Source organism: Phasianus colchicus, chromosome 1 (genome assembly GCF_987193195.1).
Source record: "Phasianus colchicus chromosome 1, bPhaCol1.hap1.1, whole genome shotgun sequence".
Lineage (NCBI taxonomy): Eukaryota > Metazoa > Chordata > Aves > Galliformes > Phasianidae > Phasianus > Phasianus colchicus.
In genome coordinates, this window is record NC_143436.1 from 33835532 (window position 1) to 33862282 (window position 26751).

The following is a 26751-nucleotide window of genomic DNA, read 5'->3' on the forward strand; positions in this document are numbered from 1 at the left end:
GAGCCCAGAGTTGCACCTGGAAAATTGGTGAGAACAGGGGGCAAGCTGGCCACCACGGTGACCAGCAGTGCACTGCACTCTGGTCAGCTCTCCTAGGTACAGGCAAGTATTTCGGACGGCATCACAGCTATCACTCAGGCATTTGCTCAGCAGCAAGCATCTCATACAAACAAGCTTCTAACACTGTCACTTGAAAAAAATACACCCACTATGGCTCACCCACCCAGGCAAAGCATACATTAAGCCACAAGAGCCTTTTCCTCAGTGCTGGTGTAGCACCACTCAAGGCCAACACCAGAAGCAGATTACATTACCAAGAGTACATATTCTCCCCCCAAAATCTGAAAACAACACAAAACAAAACCTCCACACTCCACAACCACTGTTCTTACAGGTAATTTAAGTACAAGCTAGGATTTCCTAATGGTAAAAGCTTTGTGAACTGAGCACATCCAGAAAGCAGTGCCAGTGAGAAAAAGGTAGAGCAGGGTGAGCAATAATGGATGGCAGGCTGGTACTCAGGAAAACAGAATGCCAAAGTGACAGAAAACAATGTGGGTCAACTTCAGGCAATATTCCTGCCTACTGAAGATTCAGGTTACACTTACAGGTGCAGAAACAAGTCAGCTTCTATTCTTCATAAAGCTTTGCCACCAACTCCCTAAGATTCTCCCAGTCCCTTTCCAACCAATCCAGCAAACATCCTTCTTTAACATCTGTGGAGCAACAGGACACCCACTGAAGGCTTCCAGTATGGTCACCATACTTGTACTACCATCTGACTTGATGTGGAGCAGCTGACCTGTTAACTCATTCACTCTGGTCTAGTATTAAATGTGGAGGTTGGTTGCCCTGCCTGTGGTGGGGAGCATGATGATCCTTGAGATCACTTCCAACCCAGACCATTCTATGATTCTATGATTTGATGTCAGCAATCAGAGAATAGGAAGCAGTACCACCTTGACAGCACAAACACCCATGACATTGAGAGTTGGGTTACACTAGATGTTTCTTGACTGGTACTAAAAGATCTCTGCTGAAATTTAGCACTGGATGCACACCACCAAGGCCCGCAGTCACCCGTGACACCTTTCTGAACGTGCATCAAGCAGTTTGCCACTTAATGCTTTTCTTCATTTTGTATATTTCTCTCCAATATTCCTCACCTACATGAAATCAGAAGCACTGAGAAAAATGCTCTAGGCAAGCAGTGAAAGAACAGGTGGGCAGGTTTTATATTCATAACTCAGATCTACCCACTGGACAAAACCTGCATTTGGCTCGGGTCAAGGATGGCGCCAGATCTGCAAAGGCACTAAGACCTGCTTGCCAGCTTTGTTTCTAGGAGGCGGCCAATGTGAGTCCCTGTGGTGTGAAAGCTATTCTCAGTGACCTGGCACAGGAGACTGCAGCCATCTGAGGTGCTTCCAAGCAGCCTGCCAGGCAGAATCTAAACCAAACAACAGTCCGCATTCAGTCGCCTGCACTGATCAACCCAGCCTCTTCAATAAATTAAACCCCTTCTTAATTGTATTGTCCCTTTTTATGTGCAGCGCTATCCAGAGCAGCTCCACTGGCAAATGACGAGATCTTTCAATACCACCCTTCAAGTAATTTATATGTAAATAATAAAAAGCGGGTCCCAACACTACTCCCTGCAGCACTCACCAATTAATCTCCTTTTAGCTTTTTACTGCCACCCTTTGTTTCCTGCCCTATAGCCAATTTCCAGTAGACTGTGCCAACTTTCCACTTAGTCTACAGCTTCATATCTTTTTATATTAATAACCTGTGATGCAGAACAGTTTCTCAAATGTTTTCTCTTTTTCAGAAACCAAAGTGCTCAGGCAAGATCATCTACTGCATTTTTATTTGTTTAATTCTCTAGTAGACATACCCCTCAAGGACTTGAAGCTACTAAAGCGTGATGTTTGCTTCCTTAAACCACCTTGACTCCCTTTGATCAAACAGTACTTCTCGAAGTCCTTGCCTTGCTCATTCCTTTAAATGCTGTAATTCCCCAAGATTGCTCCAGAAGGCAGATGTGAATCTAAAACAGTCTCCTCTGACATATTTGTGAAGTTGTCAGAAAGATTTCACTAACGCATTTGAAAAGGGAAAAATTCTCCTTGGTTACTCTCTTATCATTTGCTCTGCCGGGTGACGTTGGGTTCATCGCCAGCAAAGACCAAGTGCTTTTGTCAGAGCCACACTGCTTCCACTGAATAGCTGAGCTGAGCTGAGCTGCTGCTTGAAAAAATTCAGGATGAAATTCTGCTTCACAGCTGCAACAAGAAGGCCCTTGCTGAGCCTTAAAACGCAGAATTTCCTGCTGAAAGCTTTCAAATGAGCTGTTCCATTATGAAAAATAAATATTTAATTCCATGCCAGAGAGCCTCAGCCATGGCTTGCCTGCTTTGTGCTTCTCCAGTTCATTATAAAAGGCTCAATTCTCTAGAGCTCACCAACCTGCAGAAGTCCGCCATATCTGGTCTCAAAACAGCTGAGCCACTGAATCCTGATTACATTTGTCAGTCTTGGCTACATGTCTTCTCCTCCCATAGCCTGGCACTCTATCAAAGTGTAAATTCACACCACTCCCAAATTACTTCTCTCTCTATTTTTGGATGTAGTCGCAGGGACGCTTACCTTTCCTTCAGATAAATTTTGGTGGACATACCATACCAGAATTTTGTCACACAGCAGTAAAAAAAAAATCACCTTTCCCCCAGATTTGGAAAGGACACTGTCATTACAGCACGGAAACAGAAGCCAGACTTGGATTCTCCCCATGTTACGACACTGTGTGCCTTCACTGCCTGTGCTTCCCTTTTTCTAGGTCTGGAAACCAGACATTGTGCTTCCCTACATCCTCTACAAAGAGGATTCAAAATCCAGTGCTGCACTAAAGGCCAAATGTGACTGCTGCCCGAGGCCACTGCGCTTGCTTCCAAGTGCCAGGTTTCCCAGATGGCAGCATAAAGACTTTTCTTAGTGCTGGTTTCTGTGCATGGTGTCCACATATGAACACAAGAAGATGGAGAAAAATGTGAGGAGATAAAGTGCTGGCGGCCTCTCTGGGAAGAGAAGGAAGAGATGGCTAAGAAAAAGAGGTTCAATGGCAAGCAAGTCAGAGCATATGTTACTTCCTAATATAATTCAAGTTGTGTGGTTTGTTCTTTCTTCTTTCCTCCTTTCCTATGTCTCTAAATCAAGGTGGCTGGTGCTCTGTCTTTACTCCTGCTGCCCTAGTAGATTTCTGCTGAATTTAGCTGAAAAGGGAACATGGAAACACAAACAATTTTGCTTCCCTTTAATAATGCAGTTAAGAGATCCTGAAACGTGGATAGCATAGGAACTGAATGCCATATTCCAGAATTTGAACACGTGCACACACACAGTACACACAAATTAGAAAAGCCCATGAGAGGCATTGGTTTATATGCACAGACAAATACAACAGCAGCAATTGGCAGAGATGATACTGCTGAGATACTGCGCTGCAGCTATTACATACCCCAGAAACAGTGCGTCTCAGCATGCCAGACAGAAAAATAAATAGGTAAAATTGCATCATTTCACTGGCGCTAAACAAAACCATCAAAGTGATGAGGGCAGAGCTGCTGCCTGCCTGGCAGAGAACAGCAGCAGGTCCCAAGTGATGGACTCCACACACTTGAAGTGGGGAGAGGGAATGGACCAGATTGATAGCAAGGAGAAGTGAAAAAGGACCTCTGGACCTCCTCCTTTTATCCAGGACCAGAAACTCTCAGCATTTCTTTCTAATTTTCAAGTCTCAAAGATGTTGTAAGCAAGGTCAATTAAGTCATTTTCTTCCTTCCTAACAGTGTTGTGTCATTTGTGTATTTTCGTTCTCTTGCATTACAGAATCACAGAATTGCAGGGGTTGGAAGGGACCTCAAGAGATCATCGAGTCTGACTCCCCTGCTAAAGCAGCTACCCTACAGTAGGTCACAGTGTGCTTTATTTATTGCTGTAGCAAGCAACAAATTCAAGGTCAGGTACTGGGTATGGTTAAAACAACAGAAAGCCAGCTGACAATGGATGGCAATTGGGCGATGGCAGTAAAGCCTCCTTTTTTCAGGATGGCGTGCCCTTGCTTAATATTTTATAGAGAATATGTCATCTGTTCTCTGATGTAGGAAGACAAATAAAGCCACAGAATAAAAAGTTTCCATGTTTCTTTGTGCACAAAAAAACATGCAATCTCCTTTAGAAGCCTATATATCTTTCACTGCAAAGTCTATGGTGATTAAAAACTGGAATTGTTTGCAAGTCAAAATGATGGAAGCATTTAAAACTGGTTCCCAAACAGGTAAGTAGCAAGTTCACTACCCCATCATAGTAAATATCACATCATCTCTTCTTTATGCTATCATCTGGGAATGCGCAGTGCCACTTCTACCATTATTTGGGGTTTGCACAAAACCACCATAAAGGATTAAGCACAAGATGTGAAGAGGCAGCCAGATGGAAGCATAAAGCACTTTTCCAACATGCTCTTGGCATTTTTCTACTTAGCAGTTGGATTTGGTACCCTCTGCCTACAGCAGCATGCATGCTACTGTGGAAGACATCCAATGCCCCCTTTTGGAGAAGGCAGGTTTATCTCTGCTTCTGTGAAGGCATGATCCAGGCCTCAAAGGGAGTCAGAGCCCACGAAAATGGGGAGAGATGGTCACACTGAATGGTGAGGATATATGATAGCCAACAACAAGGGAAAGAAAATATCAATGCTCTGGCTGGGATAAGGATCAATTGGAGGAAGGCAAACAGCTGGGGAATTCATAACATTCCTATTCCAAGGATGTTACTAACTTCAGGTGTCACCCCACAAACACCTTTGGGAAGTGCAGCGTGTTACCTGGATTGAGCCGCAATCAGAATGGAGTCAGATTTGGGAAGAACAAATAAGCACAGAAAGTACATTTGTTTCTCTTCCACAAATGAGGTCGGTGAAGCTTGGCTGTTTTACCTCAGGAGATGAGGATAGGAACGGTTTGATGTAGATATTGGAGTCGTGAACCTTCAGGTCGTGATCTCCCAGTCCTCGAGTCACACCAATTGTTGCCATAACCCGAGCCTAGAAATAAAGAGATGGGGTCAAAAGCTGTTACAAGCACTGTGTCAAGATGGAAAGAGATAACATTCCTACTTGACAGTTGGACTACATGATCTTAGAGGTCTTTTCCAATCTTAATGATTTTCTGATACTCCGTAGCTGTTGCAGTTAGGATGAATTTCCCTTATTCTCCCAGGAGCTTAAGATTTAACATAGCTAATCAACTTATAAAATTCACACTCACAGTATCTCCATTTCTTATTTTGTGTTTGTCCACATTTCAGTCTGCACACATCCACCTTAGAATATGACCACCTGTGAGGTATGAAACTATATGGAACTGATATGTGACAGTCACCTGACTGTTCCATATCAGTCAGTGAGAGCACTCCTTCAGCAAATTATAGTATTTGTACAAAGTAAGTATTGTAGAAAGGACAAGGAGCCTAATTACTCACTTAAGAAACCTGAGGCTCCCTTTTTGGACATATTGCCACCTATCCTCTCCACCAAGGAAGAATGTCAAGGGCAAGCTGCTGAATACACAGAGCACAAGAATTGCAAGACCACAGAGGTGATGGTGCCAGTGACCACTGGACTCTGTGGCTCTCTGCTATTACTTCAGTTCTAATGTTTTTTTCCTTAAACATCTTCCTCTGAGACAATGGCTGTTTCTCAAGAGGTGCGAGGCTCTTCTTGAGTAATGCTTCTCCAGAGACAGGCATTCTCCCTCATGGGGAACCCAGCTCTCTGCTACCTGCACCTCCTTTCTGTCAAATTCTGGCTTTGCCACAGCAGCTTCTGAGCAGGAATGCTCACAGCAACAGTAACAGTGAGAGACTGACTCAAAATTATTTTGTCTCCCTCACCCCTGGCTCCATCAGGCAATAAGAGTAAATTAAAAAGATGTGAATGAAACATTTTGCAAATAATTATAAAACTAACCAAATTCAGAGATAAGCTGCAGGTCTGAACCTTCAAAACTTGGGCTAATTTTGAACAGCGTGCATTTTTGCATTGAGATAAGAACCTAAAGCAGCTATAAAGGGGAGCACTATTTAGAAACATAGCAAGCATACCAATATCGGCAAAATGACACCACTGCGCCCTTGTATTGATCCAATTGCTGCATCCAGCTAAGCTTGCTGGGATCAGCACTAATGATCTCACTGTTCTTAATCAAGGAATTGGAAACAAATTTCATCCAAATGGAAGGGTTCACTTTTTCCTTTCAAGAAAAATTAACAGGAATCACATCAGAAAAATTCAAAGGTGAGTTCACATACACCAGCTGAAGAAGATGTGGTTAAGGGCTGTTATAATTCCTAAATCCTGCCCTGATCTCTCTTCTTCTTAATTAGGTTTTTTACATCTCAAAGCACTGTACATTGTTATAAAATAACTCCCTGCTTTGTTTTCAGCAAAGAAGAGTTATTTTGCTGCCTTCATCCAGACTAGTTATATCTTACAATCAAACCAGGATCATTTAAAGTCATTTACTGAACAGGTCTTACTGCAGCCTGGTTATTTACAATGAAACAAAACCTAAATCAAACTGAACAACAAATGACTATGTTTGCTACAGAACTGCTTTTTAATGCTGAGCTCTTCTCTTTCCTCCATCCTAGACATGAGACTGATTTATGACAGAACCAAGATATTCTCTCAAGCTGTCAAAGCGATAAAATAAAGAGATACTGAGTGGAAAACACTGGACTGCCAGAGGCTAAGCTGAGTGGTAAACAGCACAGAATTCCTTCTTCTTTGCCCTGAGGAAAGCGCATGTACCCACCTTCTTGCCTTCTCCATAGATAAGGGGAAACTTCAAGTCATCTTCCTCGATGGTTTTGTATGCCCTGTGGGGGGACAAACAACATTTATAAAGCTTGCACTCAATTAGTGACCCAGCGCCCTGAAACAAACAGCTGTGATTTCTTTATTGCTTTTCTTTTTTTTTTTTTTTTCTTTTGAATCATTATTTTTCTAGGGACTCTGTTTTTTATCCATGATATACTTTCTTTTTTTCCTCTGGAAAGATTTTTTTTTTTTAATGAAGATTTAATCAATTTCTCCGAAAGAAAAAGTGATCACAAAGAAGCACAAAGCGCACCAACCTGCTCCTCTTGCCTGCAAGGAGAAAGAGGTAGACTGGTATAGCATCCTCCTCAGGTAAGATATTGTTGGCTATGGCAACCACTATACCATAACACAGTGCCATTAAAAATATTAGTAAACAAAAAGCCAAGGAACTAAGCAATGACTAGATGAACACAGTTAACACAGAATGATGAGCAACAACTGAGTGCATACATGGTCATGGTGTGAAATAGCTCTTCGACAGTGTTCTCACCTTTCAAGATCGCTTAAACCAAGCAGCATTCACATGCTGAAGAGTTTTAAAAGGCTATTTAGTGCTTATTTGACCTTGACTGCAACATTCAAGGTTGCCAGAAATTTTATATTTCGCAGCACTTTTCCAGTGGACATGGGAAGTAAATGTTCATGCTCTGATTCTGCTTGCCATGTGCCTGTGTACTCTGCCTTTTACACATCCAGCTGTTGACACTGATGAGGTGAGAAGGTGAGCAATTTTGCCAGTGAGAAATAAAATAAGATGGCTGTCACTCTCACAGCCACAGAGCTCCCTATTTTTTTGCAACACAGACTGGGGCCAAAGGGCTGAGCAGACTCTGTGATCAGGGTATGTCACCCCACAGCTTTCCATAGGACACGCTTCCCTTCGTGCTACAAAACTGACCCTCCCCAGATTATTCCCTGCATGTTATCCTTCCTTCATTCTATGCCTGCCTCAATCCTTGGAGTGATACCAGAACTATCATTGAAAGCACAAGTCAGCACTCCTCAATGAAGCAGAAGGGACAGGACCACAGCAGGGCCCTGCCAGCCCCCACCTGCCCCTGCTGTGTGTTTCTCAAGCTGAGCTGGCTGCTTGAGCCTGAGGGAGATACATTCAATGTAAGCAATGTGACACAAACCAGCAGGAAATTAAAAATTAAGGGTGAGGTCCTAAACTGTAATTGAACTGCCCCCTGCTTCAATAAAGTATGGCATAGATCTGGGATCAATAGTGCTGTTTTACATAGCTATACATATTGCAGCAAACAAGCTTCGGACTTGAAGCAGTAGTGTAGATATTTAAGGCCCACCACTGGTTTTCTAATAATCTCAGGCTGAGTCCTTGTTGGGATTTGGGCAGTAGGGTAGGAAGAAAAAACAAAAATAAACAGAAACTAAAAGAAGAAACAGCAGCGGAAGTCTCCACACCCACACTACAAGATATCACTGAACAGAACCAGGTAGGGTTTGTAAAATACAGTAGGGGGAGGCTCAGTAGTCAAGAATATCTTGGATACCTGGGCATCTCAAGTGATACTATGGAGAAAACATTTAAATAGCACATTCAGTACTCATAGCCAGCGTAATAAAATTTTACTGACATTCAAAACTTGGAATGGCATTTTCTTGGGAAGGATGAGTCAGTCAGTCATGGACTTTGCTCCTGTTCCTTTCTTTACATCCAGCAGGCAATAAATCAGAACTCTGCCTCACTCACCAACTTGGTATCCTAGTTTGAACAAAGAGGAAAATTTTACCATAGCTCCATTCACTGCCTGGCTGCTCACGAACACATCCCACAGCTTCCAGCTGGACCTACAGTGCTGGAAGCCTTGGGAAAACCTCCTTGAGGAGAAGTCTGAATCCTTCTCATTCCTTTGCACAGAAGCAATTGTGCTCCAACACCAAGACAAACGGTGTGTCAGCTGAGTCCATACTAGTCATTGGAGTCAAATGACTAATGCAAACCACAAGCCCAGCAATTCCTGTTGGATTTTTAAGTTGCTAGACATATTTGTTACAAATAGCAAACATGAATAATTTGACATAACTTAACTACTTGTAACCTCCCTTTTTAAAGGAATAAGAAAATTCATTCTTTACCTATGGGTAACATTATTTGCAAGATAACTAAAAATACTGAAGACTGAAGCTCCCACTCCACATTATCTTGTAAGTAGCCAAGGGGACTGACTTTTCATACCACTTTCCCCTCCCTCTTTGATTTCCTTGCCTGGATGCCTACCTGTGCGACCTGATATAGGGAACCTGCTTTGGCAGGGGGGTTGGACTCGATGATCTCTGGAGGTCCCTTCCAACCCCTACGATTCTGTGATTCTGTGATCTCACATCAACTGTAGTTTAGGAAGAAGGGGAGGTGGAGGAGAAAAAATTGTAACTTGAGCCAGTGTTCTTCAGAAGAAAGGTCTCCATGACTGAGTCCATCAATTCTTAAGGACCCACCATAAAGACCATCTTTCACTGTGACACAATACTGCAAGGATGTTGGCAGAGGCTATGTTGCAAAGGCTGAAGCTAACTTGTTTCATAAAGGGATTAGGAAGGGCATCTGGCTGGCCTATGACCTCCTGAAGCTATGTCACTCAATCAGGGAAGACCTCTAGGCCAACAGTGATTTGTTTTGTGGTTTCTCACAGCAAATCACCTCTTGGACTCAGAACCTGGGTGTCAAGATTCATCTCACACACTTCTTTTTTCTGTATCGATTTTGCTATTGCCTGAAAAATTATCAACCTTTGAGAAACAATGCAAAAGAACTGTGACCGCAGCAGTGGAGCTGGCATGGATACACTGAAAAGCAATCTGAGACACTCAAGAAAAGTACCTAAGTCCTGCACTACTAGTGAATCAGAATTAATAATATATGAGCTTGTGGTTTCCTGCAAAAGAATGATGAAGGACAGCTTTTCAGCTAGCAGCTCTGCAACTGCGCAGGAAAGAAGGAAGGAAGGAAGCTATGAAGTTCCTGGTGATTTATGCCATGTGAAACCTCCTGTACTTTGTACATGTGTTTATTTCACACAAGCTACAACCCTCTGGACTATTTCACTTGACTTTATGCAGTAAAGTTGCATTTATATCTTCCTGTGCTCTTTAGAGAGTATGCTGTACATAAAGATATAATATGGCAATCAGTATATCAAACACAGACATATGGAGAACCTGAGGGGGTTGTTTGGCTTTTTTTAATACCAATGCAGCCTTGTTCAGACATCTTCATAATTCAGTCTACCTCGCTGTTTTAACAAACACAAATGCAGGCTTCTGATTCTCCACACTCCTCATCTCCCTCATCTGCATCCCAGAAGTATTCAACAGCCACCAGTGCATGAGAAGACAGGTTATGAAGACAAGGCCACGCTACTGCTTGCTGCTCTGAGTTAGCCTAATCCTGTCAGTGCTTCTGCCACGTAAACCTCTACTTCTCCAAATGGAAAAACAGAGCAGTAGAGAGGGGGGAGCAAAAAAAGGCAAGCTTTTGCCCAGCTGAATCTAGCTGCATTTCTTTCAGTTAACTTCATTTCTTCTTCTCGTTTCAGAAGAATTATGAAATGGTGCTGCTGTCCAAAAAAACTGAACTAGGGCTTGACATATGTACCACCCACAAAGTTACATTTGGACTCAGGACCAACATTTTGAAAAACCAGGCCAAATCGCACCAGGAGCCAAAAGAGATGTCAGAACGAAAGAACTAGGACTGACATGATGTTACTCATATGCAAACTGGAATCTGCTCTAAATACATGGAAAAAAAAAAAAAATCAGAAGCAGCTAAATACCAAAGACAATCTATCAAATAATTTTTTGCAGTACCTGCAGTCCTGCAGTCATTAGTAGCACATTAAATATTTGTTAAGTAAGAGACTATCAAAGCTATGCACACACTGCTGGGCTGGAGCTTGAAACACTAGTCACCTCCCAAATACAGATTTCATGAGCCAAAATCCTAGAGAATTTCTTACATGCATTAAGCCTTCTGTTCTTAAAATTAGTCTTCTGAAAGTACGCACAAATTCATGAGTAGAATGAGTAGAAGATACAAATATACAAATAAAAGTTTTTGGTGACAAAAGAACACACTGTATTTTCTTTTACAGCATATGGTCCAAGTCTGCTGTTCATGAAAGGGTATTGTATCAGCATCCTTGGGTACAAAAGATGGTAGCAAAAAAACAATCTACGCTGACCTAAAAGGCTCTGTTCTGTGAATGGCATAAGAATCCAGATTCCATGCTCACTGTATGCTCTGCTTTTCCACAGCATTTGGCTTTAGAACACTTGCTCATTTTTCACATCTTTGCTAGTGACACCTGATATTTAGGGAGGAACAGCAAAAAGGAATCGCTATCAGAAGCCTTTAGCTTGAAGCACAAAGCAAAACTCACTTGTGGCAAGCACAAAGGAAAAGCACTACAGCATGAGAAATGTCTTAGTTTATATTGAATACAAGGATGAAGACTCTCCTTTGAGACATGTTTGTAGACAAAGTGTATTTCTAGCACTGTTTCTCTACTAGCCTGCAAAAAAGCAAAGACATACCAAACAACATACCAAACACAACAAAATCTCTCCAGCAAACCAAACAACCTTCCACCCTCCTGGTCTGTGTCACCCAAGGTCAAGTCTTCTTGGCCATACCAATAGAAAAGGAGAGTTATATCCTTGAGAAACACACAATTTGATAGAAATAGGCGTTTCCTTCCTGCCCTGCCCGCCCTGCAGCCCCAGAAAGGAATAAGTGGATTGGAGCTACCTTTGGATAACAGAGCTTAAACCACCACCCCAAAATGAACTCTTTGTACTTTCTATTGAGCTACACACAAAATTTTCCAAAGGGAGAAGTGATATGTAGCACAGGTTAGAGCACTGAAAATTATGCAATTTATGTCTTAATGAAACCATAATTTTTTAAAACATTCCTACACATGTGCTTTTGCAGAGTCAGGATCTTTAAATCCAGAGAGCACTGTCTGATACTAAGTACCCTCTAGATATGTTAGCTTTAATGTTTCAGTGCCTCAGTGTCTTTCCCCTATTACTCATCTGACATATAGTTTAATGAGGCAAAACTACAATATACAAATACAATAAAAGCACACAAACTATAGTAATGTTTGTTAAGAGAAATGATGATGGCAAGCCCAGGTGGATTAAAGAAGACAGATGTAAATGCATCTATGCACAAATTGTTTTTAGGGAAACATCTATTCTACACCAAGATACTCTAATAGGTTTTCTTCCAGGTAAGAGGGAAACATACAAGTTTTAAAATACTTCTTCCTCACAAAAGGCAGAAATACCTTTTTCTAAATCTGAAACTGTACAATGTTTTAGTTTTGCAAATTCCAACTCTGTTTACACATACATAAATTACAAAAAAAAAAAAAAAGTTTAAAATGTGTGTGTGCCTTGCACACAGATATTATTTCCATCTTGGTCAAATCAGACTGGTACTTGAGCTCTGAACCTCCAGGAAGCCTGTGGTGTGTAATCAGTCCTAACGCAGTCTGGACTGTGTTGGATCGGACACGTCCCCCAAGTACCAGGTACTCCTGTGGATGTAATTCCTAAGCAAAGCAAACTCCACCATCTTGGCCAGCCCACTTTAAAGACTCGAGCACTGGCATCTTTGCTCAGGCACTTCCCTGAATGTGGCTGATTTTTTAAATCCATTTACCTCTAGCAGAGCACTAACAGAAAGCAGTGGAGGAAAAGCTGTACATAGAGTGGGCAAGGACCTGGAGAGGTCCTTGTCCATAAAAGAGCACATCAGGAAAAACCATAACTGAGGATAATTTATAAGCACCTCACTCTTTTTGTGCTCAGGAGAAGAGGAGGGACAAAACAAACGTACCGCAGGCACATTTACTCACTGTTTGCAACTGGCAGATCTTCCACCACTTGCGAGCACCTGAACCTGTGTGCAGGCACTACAGTTGCACATCAAACGGGTTCATGTTCTGCAACACCTTCACTGGGTCAAGGCCTTTTTCACAGTGATTTTGCTAACTTAGGCACTTCTTAAAATTTACTTCATCTCTTCTAAAAAGACAAACAGGAAGGTTTGTCAGCAACTTATCCTGAAGATAGAGGGGTAAGGGAAGTGGGCTGTCAACACCCTATAGGCTTAATGCACTGTGATGGACAGAAGAATCATTTGTAAATTCACATTTTGCTGCACTTCTTGCTAAAAGGATGTGGTAAAGCAGATGGAAGGAAGACTGCCTGTTCACCCGCAGTGTCTGCTCCACACTGGCCAGCTGGGATCCTCTGGAAAGGAAGGAGATCACTGATAAGGAGGGATTGTGCAGCAGATTCTTCTGAGAAAGATCCCTGTAGTGCAGGATGGGGCAGGCAAAAAGACAAAGCAAGCAGAGACCTCGCAATCCCAGCAGCAATACTGGAAACTGGGAGCTAAGGGCCTCCTCTCAACTGAGAGCAGAGACTTAAGTCCATCCTAGGCAGTGATGGAGTAGGATTTCCTGAGGGCCCAGCAGAGGTCATACGGAATGTGTGCAGCTCAGGAAGCAAGAGAAAGTGTCCAGACTAGAAAGAGGAAGTGGGGAAAAAATACTTCACCTTAACCAGGATGAAGATTCATTTCAGATTTGGTTTTCAGACTGAAGATTATTTCAATTTAGTTTCTGTCTGATAAAACCGATTCCACAGACTGGGAGCCTTTTGGTGTCCTTTCACATGGGATACCTGACCTTACACCAAGGCGGAGCCCAAGTGGCGTTGCGCAGCCATGTAGGGACAGGTCTTGGTGCACTGCTTCCAGAAGACGCTCCTGCAGAACATGACTTGGGCCAGCCACTTTCTTGCCAGGCTCACTTGGCCCCAGAGAGGCTGTTTCCAAAGAGGTTTACCCCAGACTTACTTTCCTCCCTTGTTGCAGAACAATTATTTTTTGTTTTTGCTTTCTCCAGTCCCAAAGACTCTGGCTCAGCTCCTGTGGCATGTGCGCACTTGGGGAAACTGGAGTCATTCATCACTGCCAGGAGATATGCTGTACGCAGCAGGTCAGCTCCCACCTCCCGCTGCTCCTGCAGCGAGGGCTGCAAATCTTAAAAAGATGCATAACATGCACATTGCAAACAGCCATTCATCACTGAGAAGCCATGCCCCAGACATCCCGGCACAGCCCAGCAAGCTGCTCCGGCTGTGCACACTGAGCAGCACCCGGCTGCCTCGCAACCAGAGGAGCACGAGGACAACAAGCCAGGCAAGCGGCCGCGGATCGCCGCTTGTGCTGCAAAGGTGACATCCTCCACTCTCTGCTCTCTAGAAAGGTTTAATGCTGCTAAGGTGGCCCATAATCATTAAATTATGAAAATGTAAGTTGCTGGGAGGAAATTAATACCAGGCATGGCTTGGGAAAAGGCTGCTTTCTTGTGAAGTAATTATGAAATTAAAATTTGATCTCTCCCTGGTGATTGCACAAAGGATACGGTTGAGGTCTCAAGCACAACAATACAGGCAGGGTTTCAGCAGAAGAAGCGCAGAAGGTTTCACTAGACAAAAAAGCTCAATTAAAAAATGGGGCAGGGAGGATGACTTTTTGTAAATTACATGAATTTGGCTAAAAGGCGTAATCAAGCAGGTTATGGCACAGGGTCTGCAGACTTCCAATTACTTTTTACAAGTTGGATTCAAGCTGTTAGGAAATGCAGCTTATCTGAATAAGACTAATAATGCTAAGCTAATTAGACCCACAGGCATTAGCCGGCAGATAAATCCAGGCAAAAAGAGGGACAGTGTCACTTTAAATACTGCCTTGGGATCGGAGGAAAAGCTAATGAGGAGTGTCAGTTGGGGCTGTTTTATTAGGTGGCTCTCCAGAGGATACAGCTCGAGGTTTCTGTAGCAGGGCTTCTGTGCTTGATTCAATAAATCAATTTATATTAAATGGGGGTGCAGCACGGGCGTCTGCTTCATAAAGCTCTCTGTGGCATTTCTCAATCTGCTTATGCACTGCTCAGCCAGGCTACCTGAGCGTGCTGTCAAAGGACATGGAGCGGAGCAGTAACGAATAAGACAGCAGCCACACTGGCAGTATTTGTTCAATTGGGCTTGCGCATTACCAAGCAAAACATGTACATTGGCTCTCACCGTGGTACTCTGGATCCCCAATAAGTGATTAATGAGACACTGGTTTTTGTGAGCCGGAGACTGAACCGCAGACTGCAAAGCAGGCTGTGCAATGAAAGCGAAAGGCATCCATCCCAAACAATATAAAATGGCTTGAAAAGTGAAGTTGCTTTTTCAATCAGATGCTCGGAGGCTGAAAGACATTCCCTGTTGGAAAAGAAAAGGGCGAGCACAGAATAGGCTGGCAGCTTGCCAGGAAGTGGCCAATATTGACTCTAGAATAAAATAGGTTTTGCTCAGTGCTAGCCCCTGGGCACCAGCCTCTGCCTTGGAATCAATCACAAGCATAGCGCATCCCCAGGTCATGCACTGTGACAAAACCTCACCAGAACGGAGCCAGTGGTGCCCTGCAGGTACCGTCAATGGGCACACTCAGGTGCAGCACACAGCCCTTCAGCTCACTGTGCTCTGGGGCTCCAGCCCCAATGGCATGGCTGGGGCTGCACTGGGTCGAACCGCTCTGTATGGGTCCAACACAACTGTGTGCAGATCTGGAGGGTAAAGGAAGTCAGGAACACGTCAGGACTGAAACCAGATTTTTTTGTCCAGGATCTTTTGCTGCTGAAATTTATTGAGTCAAAAAGCTAGAGCTTTGATCTGAAAACAAGCATTCAACAAATCCTGCTTTAATGCAAACACTAGAAAGGCCACTGTTTATGTTCTGAGGAGAAGCAAGAGGTTAATTTTGAAAACACAAAGGCTGATGCCAATGTGTAGTGCCTTCTAGATACCTCTGGTTAAACTCAACGCTGTAAGGCTGCAAGGAGGCTGACAGGGCACACTGGACGAAACAGCTCCATGTGCCTGTGTGCCGTAAGGGGCACAGTAAGCCAGAACAGCACCAAGCAGGTTTGGAGATGATGCCTGAGATGCATTCAGAGCAAAGCAGAATTTTCTCCCTGATTTACCCACATGTAAAGAAAAGCCTGCCAACCGTGTCTTAAATGCTAAATAAAAGGAGGAGATGGAAAACACTCACTGTGTGCAGTCCTTAAAAGGAGCACAGTTCTCACCAGGCACGCCTCTTCCCCATTTATTTCTACCTCTTTTAGCATTGGCAGCACTTTGCTCTTGTGGCCAGAGTCCTCCCCGAAGCTTCTATTGCCAGGACGTGTCCATGTCACCAGAAGTACCCTTTCTGATTCAAGCTTAACCTCGGCAAGCCGCGGTCTACAAACCCCAGACCAGAGATCCAGCTGTGAAAGACTGTTAGTAACACAGATGTCTGCCAGCAAATTACAGCTCGAGACAGCTTGGAGGCTTGTTCAGCAGGAGACACAGCTCTTAAGATGCTTTGCCAGCTACAGAACGCTTTCTGCGATGGCTGCTCCATCATGATGTGTGGGGGGTGAGGGTGCAGGAGGAGCAGCTCGTGGCCAGCTTCAACCTAGATGGGATTCATTTTATATACATTTAATGAAGCAGATTTCTCATCCCACTGGAGAAAAGGGAAAAAAAGCAAGGAGTGAAAGAGGAATGGAGGCGGAAGAGAAATGCCGGTGTCAGGGCAGTTATAGGCAGCCTGGACTAGTGATGTAGCACACATTGCTGGATCAGTGGTTGTCCTAATGCTGCAGGGAAACTTGGCAGCTCTACTACCACTGTGGGCAGCTGAGACAAAGCCAGTGTGGAAACTTCACAGGGAAAAAAAAAATAAAAAAAAGAAAAGAAAAGAAAAGGCCAAATGCATTATGACAGACCAAAAGACAATAACTTTCTGTAATCCAAATGAGCTGGGCAAGCCAATCCATTGTTGAGAATCTGAAAGGCTCCAGTGCACAGGAGAAGGGTAAAAAAAAAAAAAAAAATTAAAAAATCATACAACTTCTAATAGAAAACACAGAAAAATGTCCTGAATTTTAAAGTAAAACAGTTCATTTTCCTGAGGAAACACCAGAGCGGAGTTTTACACCCTCCCACTAAAGGAGGCAGTAAGTGTGAGGCTGTTTCTTCCTGACATCACCTGCACCTCTCTTCGGGTACATGCAAATGTCAACACACAGTGAAATCACCAACCAAAAAAAGATTCAGACAATTGATCTGCATCTTAAGTGATAAAGGTTTGGCAACACTTTAGCAAACCAGGCTTTGGCTGGCCAAAGCACCATCTGACGTTTTCTAGAAAAGAAATGTATATGCTAATTTATTTTCCATGATAGATACTGGCCTTAGAAACAAATGGAGAACAGATATGAGAACACATGTCCTTGGCTGCCATGTCCTGATGCATCAATTAATTTGAAGGATTAGAAGGGGAAGAAAACAGGAGCAAGACTCTTGAGGTGGAAAAGAATCAGTGAAATGTCAGCCACCTCAAACCATCGCCTCTGAGGAGCCTTCAAGGTGGAAATCTCACACCTTGTCCACAGCCTCAGCCACTGAGAGTGACCCAGATTTTGGATAAATAGAAGCAGATTGCATTTCCTCAGCTTAGGAGATGACTGCATGTAATTCAATGGAAAACAAGACATCCTTGGGAAAGCACCCTGAGAAAAGAAATAAATCCTTATTTAAAAGGACTCTGACTTCCATAAATGCTACAACAATAGAGCAGTTCCCTCACCATTTCATTGTCCTGAAGCAAAAAAAGAAGGAGGCAATATGTACTCTAGCTGTGGGGTACAGAACAGCTAAGAGACTCAGATTCTTTGACTCAGGACAAAAATGCAGCCCCCATTTTCCACTTCCAGCTAGAAGTCAAAAGGAACAGCAGGGAGAGATAGTATCATCACAGTCTCCACATGCTTTTGCTTGGCACAAGCCACCCCTTTCTGGGAAAACACAGAGGTAAATTCAGACTTCAATTTTCAAGCATCACAATTTTTGTATTTGTTCCAGAACAACTACTTACAGCTAAGCGTATTTGTGATAAACCAGTGGTAATCTTTGCACTGACCACATTAGAATCGGTAACTGGATCAATGTGTGTCCCACACTTCAGGAAATTCAGAGAAATTCAAAGAAATCAGCAGGAAAATCAACTCATTTCTCCCCCCTGCCATATGCTAGAGTTAACGGAGTTCACACACCAGTACTGAAATACAATACATCAAAACAAATCTGCAATCAGTTTAGACTTATCCAATATCTTCTACTTGCTATTCTACATATAAAACATGTTCCTTCTTATTTATCTTTCTTCTAAAGCCAAGCTAGCTATGCAATAACCATTCTGAATAAGGTGAAGTGCTATGCACATATTCACAAGCAAGGAACAAACCAATATGCAGACTTATCCCTTTGTTTAATTTTTAACCATTCCAATGTTGTATGCATCCCAGCATCCTGCTTGTGATTTTTACTGCAAAAAAAACCCCAAACACTGTAAGTAGGACTCTCACTGTGGTGTTTGAAACAGCTCTTGCTGTTTCTACTTTCAAAAAGCAGTTATTTTTCATCCTTTTCTTCGTATTTATCAACACCAAATTTGATCGCTGTGATGCCCATTCATGTAAATCATTTAATCCTTCACAGTTCCTCAGAGCCCTTTTTTGTTTATTAATAGAAGAGCTGTATCACCTGCAAATACTGCAAGTTCAGTCATTCTAACTGTATTTCCTTTCCAGACCTCTAACCGACCGGGGAAAATCCAAACAAATCCTGTGAATCTGGGGAAACTCTCTTTATCTTTCAACCAGTTAAATAACTCTGTTCCTACCCTCCTTTTTGGAGATACTTACATACCTCTCCACAATATTTATTGTGTGATTTGGCTTCCCCCCCTCCTCCAAGTTGCATCTCACATCTTGAAAAATCTTTTAGAAGTCTACATGAAGCCATTCCTTTCTGATGCTTCAGAGATCAATGTACTTAACAAGAAAAATCTCCCTTTGCAGAAACTGAGAGTCTTTCAAATATTTTACTGTTCAGCCTCAGTTGGGCCAATGTTCTCATTTTGTTCCTATTCTTTTGCTCTTGCCTGCAGCCTTTTCAAAATGTGCAGCCACTATTTTCAGGAAAGGATTGCATATTTCTACTAGCAGCTGTTCAAGCTGATGGACAATTATGAGTATTCCCAGATTAATATTTTCTGTACAGTACAAACACTCCAGATTATAATAATAAACTTAGGTTATTACTCTGCCATTAAAATATCATTATATTTACGGTCTACAAAGCATGGGACAATCAGAAGCATGTGGAGCTGTACTTGTGCGTGCAAGTCTCCAAATCTACAAGAGCTCAGGCTTTTTTTACCCTCTCCATCCCTTCCTCTACTCAAAGAACATTTTCTTAGGTTGCTAAAACACAAAGCAGAGAAGCAAAAGCCATTTGCATATATAAGACATTTGCTTTTATATGTCACATACACAGTACTCAATGACAAGGAATTGGACTTTTCTGAGTGAGAGTCACTTGAGAAAGAGCCTCTTGAACTGACACAAAACAATGAAGACACTGACAGAGACAAAGAAAGAAACATTAGGTTTGTCTAATGACAAAAAACTCATCACTCTTTCTGTCTTCACCTCATCAAGTCAGTGCTGTTCATTCAAATCTTTCATTTTAGGATGACTACAACTTTTATTTGTACAGGCCCTCAAGGGTTACCCAAATGAGGTGTTAGCTGCAGTGGAGCATGGGAAGCAGCCCTTTCCTTCTGCAAGCACTGCATGCAAAGGAATGGTCACCCACTGATCCAGATTCTATAAGAAGTTATTTGCAAGATAGGAAAGTTGTTTATCTGTCTTTCAGGAATACTATCTACCCTTTTGAGAGTTTTCTCTGCTTTGAGTTGCTCATGTGCTAAAATGATCTGTGGTCCGGGCTGTGGAGGCAGGTCAACTCATTTTAAATGTTAAATTTCTAAAAGAAAAATATATCTGAAAGATGAAAATACCTTTCTTTATAATACAAAGGTGTACATTTCCACCTTTGATGCAGTTTACTCACAGATGTGTACAAAGCAGGCATATGCTGGGGAAAAGGCTGACTTCTTGCTGAGAAGGGCACATCCTTACCAGCCAGTCATGTTGAAGTCACGGTAAAGCATCCTCTTTCCAACTTCCTTGCGCTGCACCCTCCGTGGAAACTCTAAATGTGTGAATTCATTTCCCAGCAAGTGGGGCTGCATGTAAGCCTGTGGGTAAAATCAAGCCACAGATACCACATGAAGATTATAAAACATCCTCTGTTATTACTGAGGCAGCACTACTATCCCTTCTCACTCCCTTCCCACACACTTTTTATTTTTTCTTTTCCTTTTCCCTCCTTTTCAAACAAGGAAAACAACAAGCTTTGCTCCAGCAAGGTGCACATACACTAGTTCCCATATACTACCTGGAATCTGGTAGTGGTCTTACATGGAGCAGCCCTCTCTTCCTCAAAACTTTTCATTCCTTCTCACCCCTGCTCACTGTCTGTGATCTCTAAAGCATTCTTCACCCACTGACCTTGAAGGAGTCTGCAGGGTTTCATAAAGCAGAACGTCTCCTTCTGCAGACTGATGACTCAAAAGAACGGAGCAGTCAAAGCCACTGAGCAAGTAAAGACTTGGAGGGGGTACATGAGGAGAAGAACTCAAGTTGGCTCCACCAAGCCCAAGGCTTGAGCATGTCACAGATGACTGTGCTTGAGAACACCATGAGGCAACTTCAGCTTTGTCCACTGCACACTTCGTACACAGATCACCTGACGGGTTATCCTTAGATGTACCATATTTTTTCCTTTAGAAATAAACTATGGATAAACAATCCTTTTCTCACAACCAAAGCCACACTGTGAATTTTTTTGAAGATATAGACAAATTGGCTAGGGAACAAAAAGAGTTGCATTTCTTAACCTTTCTGCAGGTATCTTTTTTTCTTTATCCAGACAGTTAAGGCAATAACGTCTGTCTTATCTTCAGCAGCAGTTGCCGTCAGGGCAGATCAAATGAGCTGGCTTTAGTTGCTGGGTTTGTCATAAATCTAGCACTCATCAAAGGTGAGCAGCAGGAAGCAGTGGAAGCCCTTATTGATCTACCTGGCTGCTATCATACAGATAGTTCATAGTAAAATATTTCCTGCATTTAAGGGCTGAATCTGCTCCCACTCAATTTAATAGGAGTTGGATCAGGCTCAGTACATCCCAGTGCTAACCGTCAATCAGTCTGCCCCTGCTCCCTTTGCCAGGCATCCTTTCACAGAACACCTCCCAGCTCAGCTGAGACAGGACTGAAGGAGATGCTCTGTGCAGCTGACAAGATTGGATTCTGCTTTCAAGAGGCAGCTTTTAAGCACATGAGTATGATCTTGACATTGTGATCCCTTCCTGAAATGGGAGCTCCATCAGATTCACTCTGCACAGTTCAGGGAATTACATTTTTTTCTCCTGCAATCTACAGGCATCCAAGGTTTCCTTCTGCACCTAAACTTCTATGGCCATCTAATTGGATTGCTGCTACTCAGTACAGAAATGTCTGAGGAGCAGAACTGACTTATGAGTTGCCAAGCAATGTTAGATGAGATGAGGCTTTCCATACTTCCAGAACTCAGGATTCTTTATATAAAAATACATGTAAAGTTTGTATTTATTTTTGTTCAAGTTGGAAAGAAGTTGCAACATCCCTAATGATTTCTGTATTTTACACATAGCATTTTTTTTGTCTTATTTGTTCTTCCTAGTCTATGATTTTATAAACTCAACAGTATGTTTAGAAAGTGCAATTCAGTTCACTTGTGAAGATAAATAGCCTATCTTGATTAAATCATTACGAAGTACTTCTAGGTAAAGTCTAGTGTTACCTATCTGTGAAAAAAGACTTACTGAAAGCAAAAACCTCCAAGACCTGAAATGAAAACAGAGATATTCAACTTTTAGATTATGAGATTACTTATTAGGCCAGATCATGGGTTTAGAAGAAATAAACTTACAGGCTTTTAGCATTTTTCCCCTTGAAAACAAGAATTTCCTTTATTGAAAAGGGAAAGCAATTGGGAGAGACTGCATTTCATAAAGATTTACTCAGATGGAAAGTCTGAGGTCACAAGTGAAATAAGATTAATAAAGCTGGCAGAGTTACCACAGGACTGCTAATGTTCAAATAAGATTTCTCTTCCGCAGCCAAGCCTCAATGCTTGATTTACAATCTAGGGATCTTAACTTGATTCTAATATTTTTGGCATCACTGGAACAGGGGGAAAAGAGCAATTTGGAAGCTTCTGGTGCTGTGAGCCGAATTTTTATGTGAATAATTTTTTTTTCTTTTTCTTTTTCTTTTCTTTTCTTTTTTTTTTTTTTTTTTGTGGGGGGAGGTAGGCAGTATAGGTGATATTTTTTTTTCATTTTTTTTTTAACAGTTGTTCTTGATGCTTCATTGTAATTCTATAGAGAAAAGAGTACAGCTATGACTTTCAGTTGAGTTTGTTGAGAACTGTTCTCCATTTACTAGAAGGCAGGGTTCTTCTGCCTTTCCACCCCTACCAAACTATGCTGAGCCAAAGAATAAATGAAAGCACTTCTTCAAAAATCTGCAGTTTTCTCAAGCAGCTTTACAGACACTAAGAAATCCCTTGAACAGATTAAAAACAAAAAACAAAAAACAAAAAACAACATAAGCACAAGCTAAGTACCAGAATTTCAGCTATGATGAGACATCACATTTTAATTTTTCATTTGTTTAGTCACGATTTGTAAGAACCTCAGATTAGAAACATCATTCAGGGAACTTAAAATGTAATAAAAACAGTGACTATCAAACAGTTTCTGTATCCTTATGAGGCATGTTCAGACAACATTGTTATTCTGTGTTACGAAACAGGAATATTTTCCATCATTTTTCTTTCAGAAGCTGCTACAGTTTTTTTGGCATAAATCTGGCACGGTTTGTATCATATGTTTGGTACTCAGCCATTTTATGGTGTATTTTGTGGCTGGATGTTTTACATTCAACATTAGCTGCATGAAATGGAGTCTGTTCAGGGAAATATTAGTCACGTTTCTTTCAAAAGGCCATTTACTTCCTGCTGTGTTTCCCAGTGTTCAGCAAAGCAAATACGAAATTAAGATAAACCCAGACTTACGCACTAGTGCGCTCGTTAATTAGGTGGTAGAGAACATCGTGCATACCTTATTGTACCTTGCAAGTCTCCTTCCTCCACTCTACTCCCACATCTGCCGATGCCCTGTTCAGCTCCTCCACAGCTGATGTGGCAACTAGCAGTTCTGCCGCACTGTTTGGTATTTCTGTACATGTTTTTCCATGTGTCAACCATACCTTACGATAGTATTCTTATTGTATCATGTCATTTTCTCCAAGAGGATGTTTTACTACCTGAGAATACCTCCCATAACAGCATGCACTGCACAATGCATCCAGTTGTCACATATAGCCAGGTTCACATTTAAGCCAAACAGAGATAACCAAAGCAGGTGGGGGTAGAAGAAAGAAAGGAAGTAGAAGATGAATCCATCCCTGGATTGGTCCTCCCTTTGTTACAAAAAGACAGGACCTTTTTTACCTCAGCATCATGCAGTGCAACAGATGGTCAAAGCAGTGATATGCCGCATGAATTGTTAGAGAATTACGTCACATCTGTCTTGTAACTTAGGGACTAAACTGACATTTGGGATATCCAGGTTCACCACCTCTTCCTGTTCCCCAATTACTCAGCCCTCACCTGGACAATGAAATAAGAACAAGTTCTCTTTGAACTCACGCCTGTCCATTCTCTTTGCTCATGTGGTGCCAAACACAGAGTACCCATGTTTTCTGAGGGAATAAGTAACAAAATCTATACAATTTAATACTGCAGGTTGTACTGTTGTGACTGAAATTAATAGTCTCCTCAGAAGACAGAAGAAAAATTGTTTCTCAAAATATTTGCCCACGCAACTGGTGCACACCCCAGAGCAGTTCCCAGTCAATAGTGGATTGAGTTCTCCCTCAGGATACACTGATACAGAAAGCCAGAGCCTTACTAGAGTAGGCACTGTATAAGATATCCTGCCAGGATGCTGAATGGAAAAGATAGAAAGCAAAATTCAAAACCAAAGGAGATTTGTGAAAGCATGCTAGTGAAGGGGAAACAGTGTGAGCCCTGACCCACTTTGGGAAGCCAAAGAGTCAAGTGGATACTTGTGTAAGGCCTTCAAGACTTTAAGGATCTCTTTAAGGAGAGCCCTCTGACTGAAGGACTGCCTTCCTGTGCAACATCTTTGTAAGCTCCCTGGTGCAAAGTCTGTTTCCACCTCACCCACATTCATGTAGCCTGCTGGAAGCCTGCGGGAGGCCCTGTGGAGCTGTGCGATGTCCAGAATGACTGGTTAGTGAATTTGTTCTTTTGAACCTGCCATGACCGAGGCCTGGAGGTCACTCTTGGATACACAGCAATAAAACCGCATTAAAATATGACCTAGGTACAGAAAGCATTTGTTTTTCCCCTACTTTTTCACTGCTATTTGGAACACAATTGTAGCTAAGACTGGGCTGGAGGACTTCATGCAATAAATTTTACATGGCCTAAACAGGTCCTTTTCCTGCAGATTTCTTTATGTATGGAAGCTAAGGCCCTGAAGACAGAGGATGAATGCAGAAGACATCAGTTAACCTAAACTAACATCCTGTGTGGCCAAGGTAATCAACAGGTTCTAAAGGCAGATGAAGGCTTCCCCACTCTGACGACACTAAAAGAATCTTCACAGGCAGCCAATAGTCAGTAACTTGCCTGCCGTAAATTCACACCTTCCATTTGCCTTTGCAACAACTTCTCAGCATAGACAGTCCTGAGCTGAAACATCACCCCTGCATTTACTAGGTAAAATATTTATGCTAAAATGATTAACTGACTTTCTATTGTTCAAGAAGAACGGTTCCATATGTTTGGAACAGAGAAACTTAACTTCAGCTGAAATAAGAAAATAAATCCAAAGCAAGTAAGTTTCAGATAGGAACAACAAAAGATACGAATAAAGCAGAAAAACAGAAGAATCAGGGGACAGCCCACGGTGATGAGTAAATTGGGATCTAATCAACAGGGACAGATGCAAAAGTAGAGAGTGAAATCACTTCAGAGTGTAACGTTTATATCAGCCTTGTAAGGAATTTGGTTGTTTGTTGTTGGTTTTTTTTTTAATGCTAACGTATGTTACTTATGAAATGTTATACTTGAAATTATCTCTAATTTTGTTTCATGCTCTTGCTGTCTTGCACGTATTTTCTTTGAACATTATACCCATAGCCCTGGTATATTTGTTACATACTGGAACAAAATAAACAAACAAAGGTAAAGAAATTTCCAAAAGAAACAGAAGAAATGCTTTTCAGATCAGCTCCTGTTTTCAAATACAAGCCAGAAAGGACATCAAAAGAGAAAAAGATCCCTTGTAGGCAATGTTTTATCTCGTATTTCCTACAGAAGCACAGGACTTCCTAGATACTAAAGATACCTTTTTATTTTAAAGGCAAACAAATTATTTTAAATGTAACAAGAGTGTAAATATTTATTAGGCCTCTTTTCCATTTGGTTCTCTGAATATGAATATTCCTAAAGTAGCATTTCCTCTGAAATTTTCAGCTCCAAGCCAGTGAACCCGACTAAAAATCAAATGTGATGGTTGTGGAAACATTTGCATTTCCTTTAAAATCCTCCACCACCACCCCTTCAACCATTGGCATTTTACTTAGTTTCAAACTCTTGAGTCAGACTAAAGAAAACAGATGCATGAAGAACAAGGAATGCCTCCAGCCTTGGCCTGTCCATCCTGCTTCAGAAAATGCAAATAGTGACACTGTTTTGTCTTATTCTTGAGTTTCTAGTGGAAAAAAGCAGGAGATCAGAGGAAGCAGAAAATAAATCTCTCAGACACATTAAGAATAGCCTTTTGATGAACAGCCAATGAACTCCAACCAACTGATCTGAAAGCCAGCGAAAAACTCAAAAAACAACATGATCATTTGCATAAAAAATAACATCATGCATTTACGTTTCTTAGGCAGCTTATTAGTCAACATGACTTGATGTATAAAGCATCCTGCATCTTCTTGGGCAGTTGTACTGTCACAGCTGTATGGCTGTTGCTACAGCAAATAAGTCTTTCTTCACCTACCCTACGCTGCAGCTACTAACGCTCACTCAGATCACCTCTAAGACAGACATCTTTTCCCCAAGCTAGCTCAACTGGCATACTATTACAGCAAATGAATAAAACCCAACAATATTGTTCACATGTGTGCAAAGAGCACTCTTATGTACTTTATACTGTCACAAAGTAAACACTGGGATGTACTGAAATACCTCTGTGGCTTGTAAGCTGTGTGTCTGAGCTCTCGTTATCCAGCACCAATAAGCTGCTGAAGGTCAGCAGCTGAACAAGGTACAGAAGCACAGACACGTGAACCAATGGCCTCTACAAAAAAGGTAAGACTCCTTTCATCAGTATTTGCATTGCCAAGCTTTTCTGCACTTTTGCTGATGGCGAAACACATTTACATACATAATCAGTCATTGGTGTTCAGCAGACATGTGGTCCTCCACTGAGCCACAGTAACTCAACCATGTGGGTCTGAAACTCAGACATTCCTGGGCAATGCTCATCAGCAGCAATGCCTGATCTGGTTCTCCAGTCTCTTACCAGATACTGAAGTCTCTGGCGTTCGGTCTCTGGAGTGAATTCTGAAGACATTGGAATGACTTCACCGTTTCGGATGATTATAGCCC

The 26751-nt window shown here is 42.0% G+C and overlaps 1 protein-coding gene across 2 annotated transcripts in view; it reads right to left on the reverse strand.

Moving 5' to 3' along the window:
* PPM1H (protein phosphatase, Mg2+/Mn2+ dependent 1H) overlaps positions 1–26751 on the reverse strand; it is a 133164-nt gene that overhangs the window by 12331 nt on the left and 94082 nt on the right. For both annotated transcript variants that reach the window (XM_031589533.2, XM_031589532.2), the window contains exons 5-8: positions 26666–26750; positions 20074–20192; positions 6876–6939; positions 4997–5104 (exon numbers count right to left, since the gene is read on the reverse strand). In XM_031589533.2, the coding sequence (XP_031445393.2) occupies positions 4997–5104; positions 6876–6939; positions 20074–20192; positions 26666–26750 (376 nt within the window). The remainder of the gene's footprint in view (positions 1–4996; positions 5105–6875; positions 6940–20073; positions 20193–26665; position 26751) is intronic.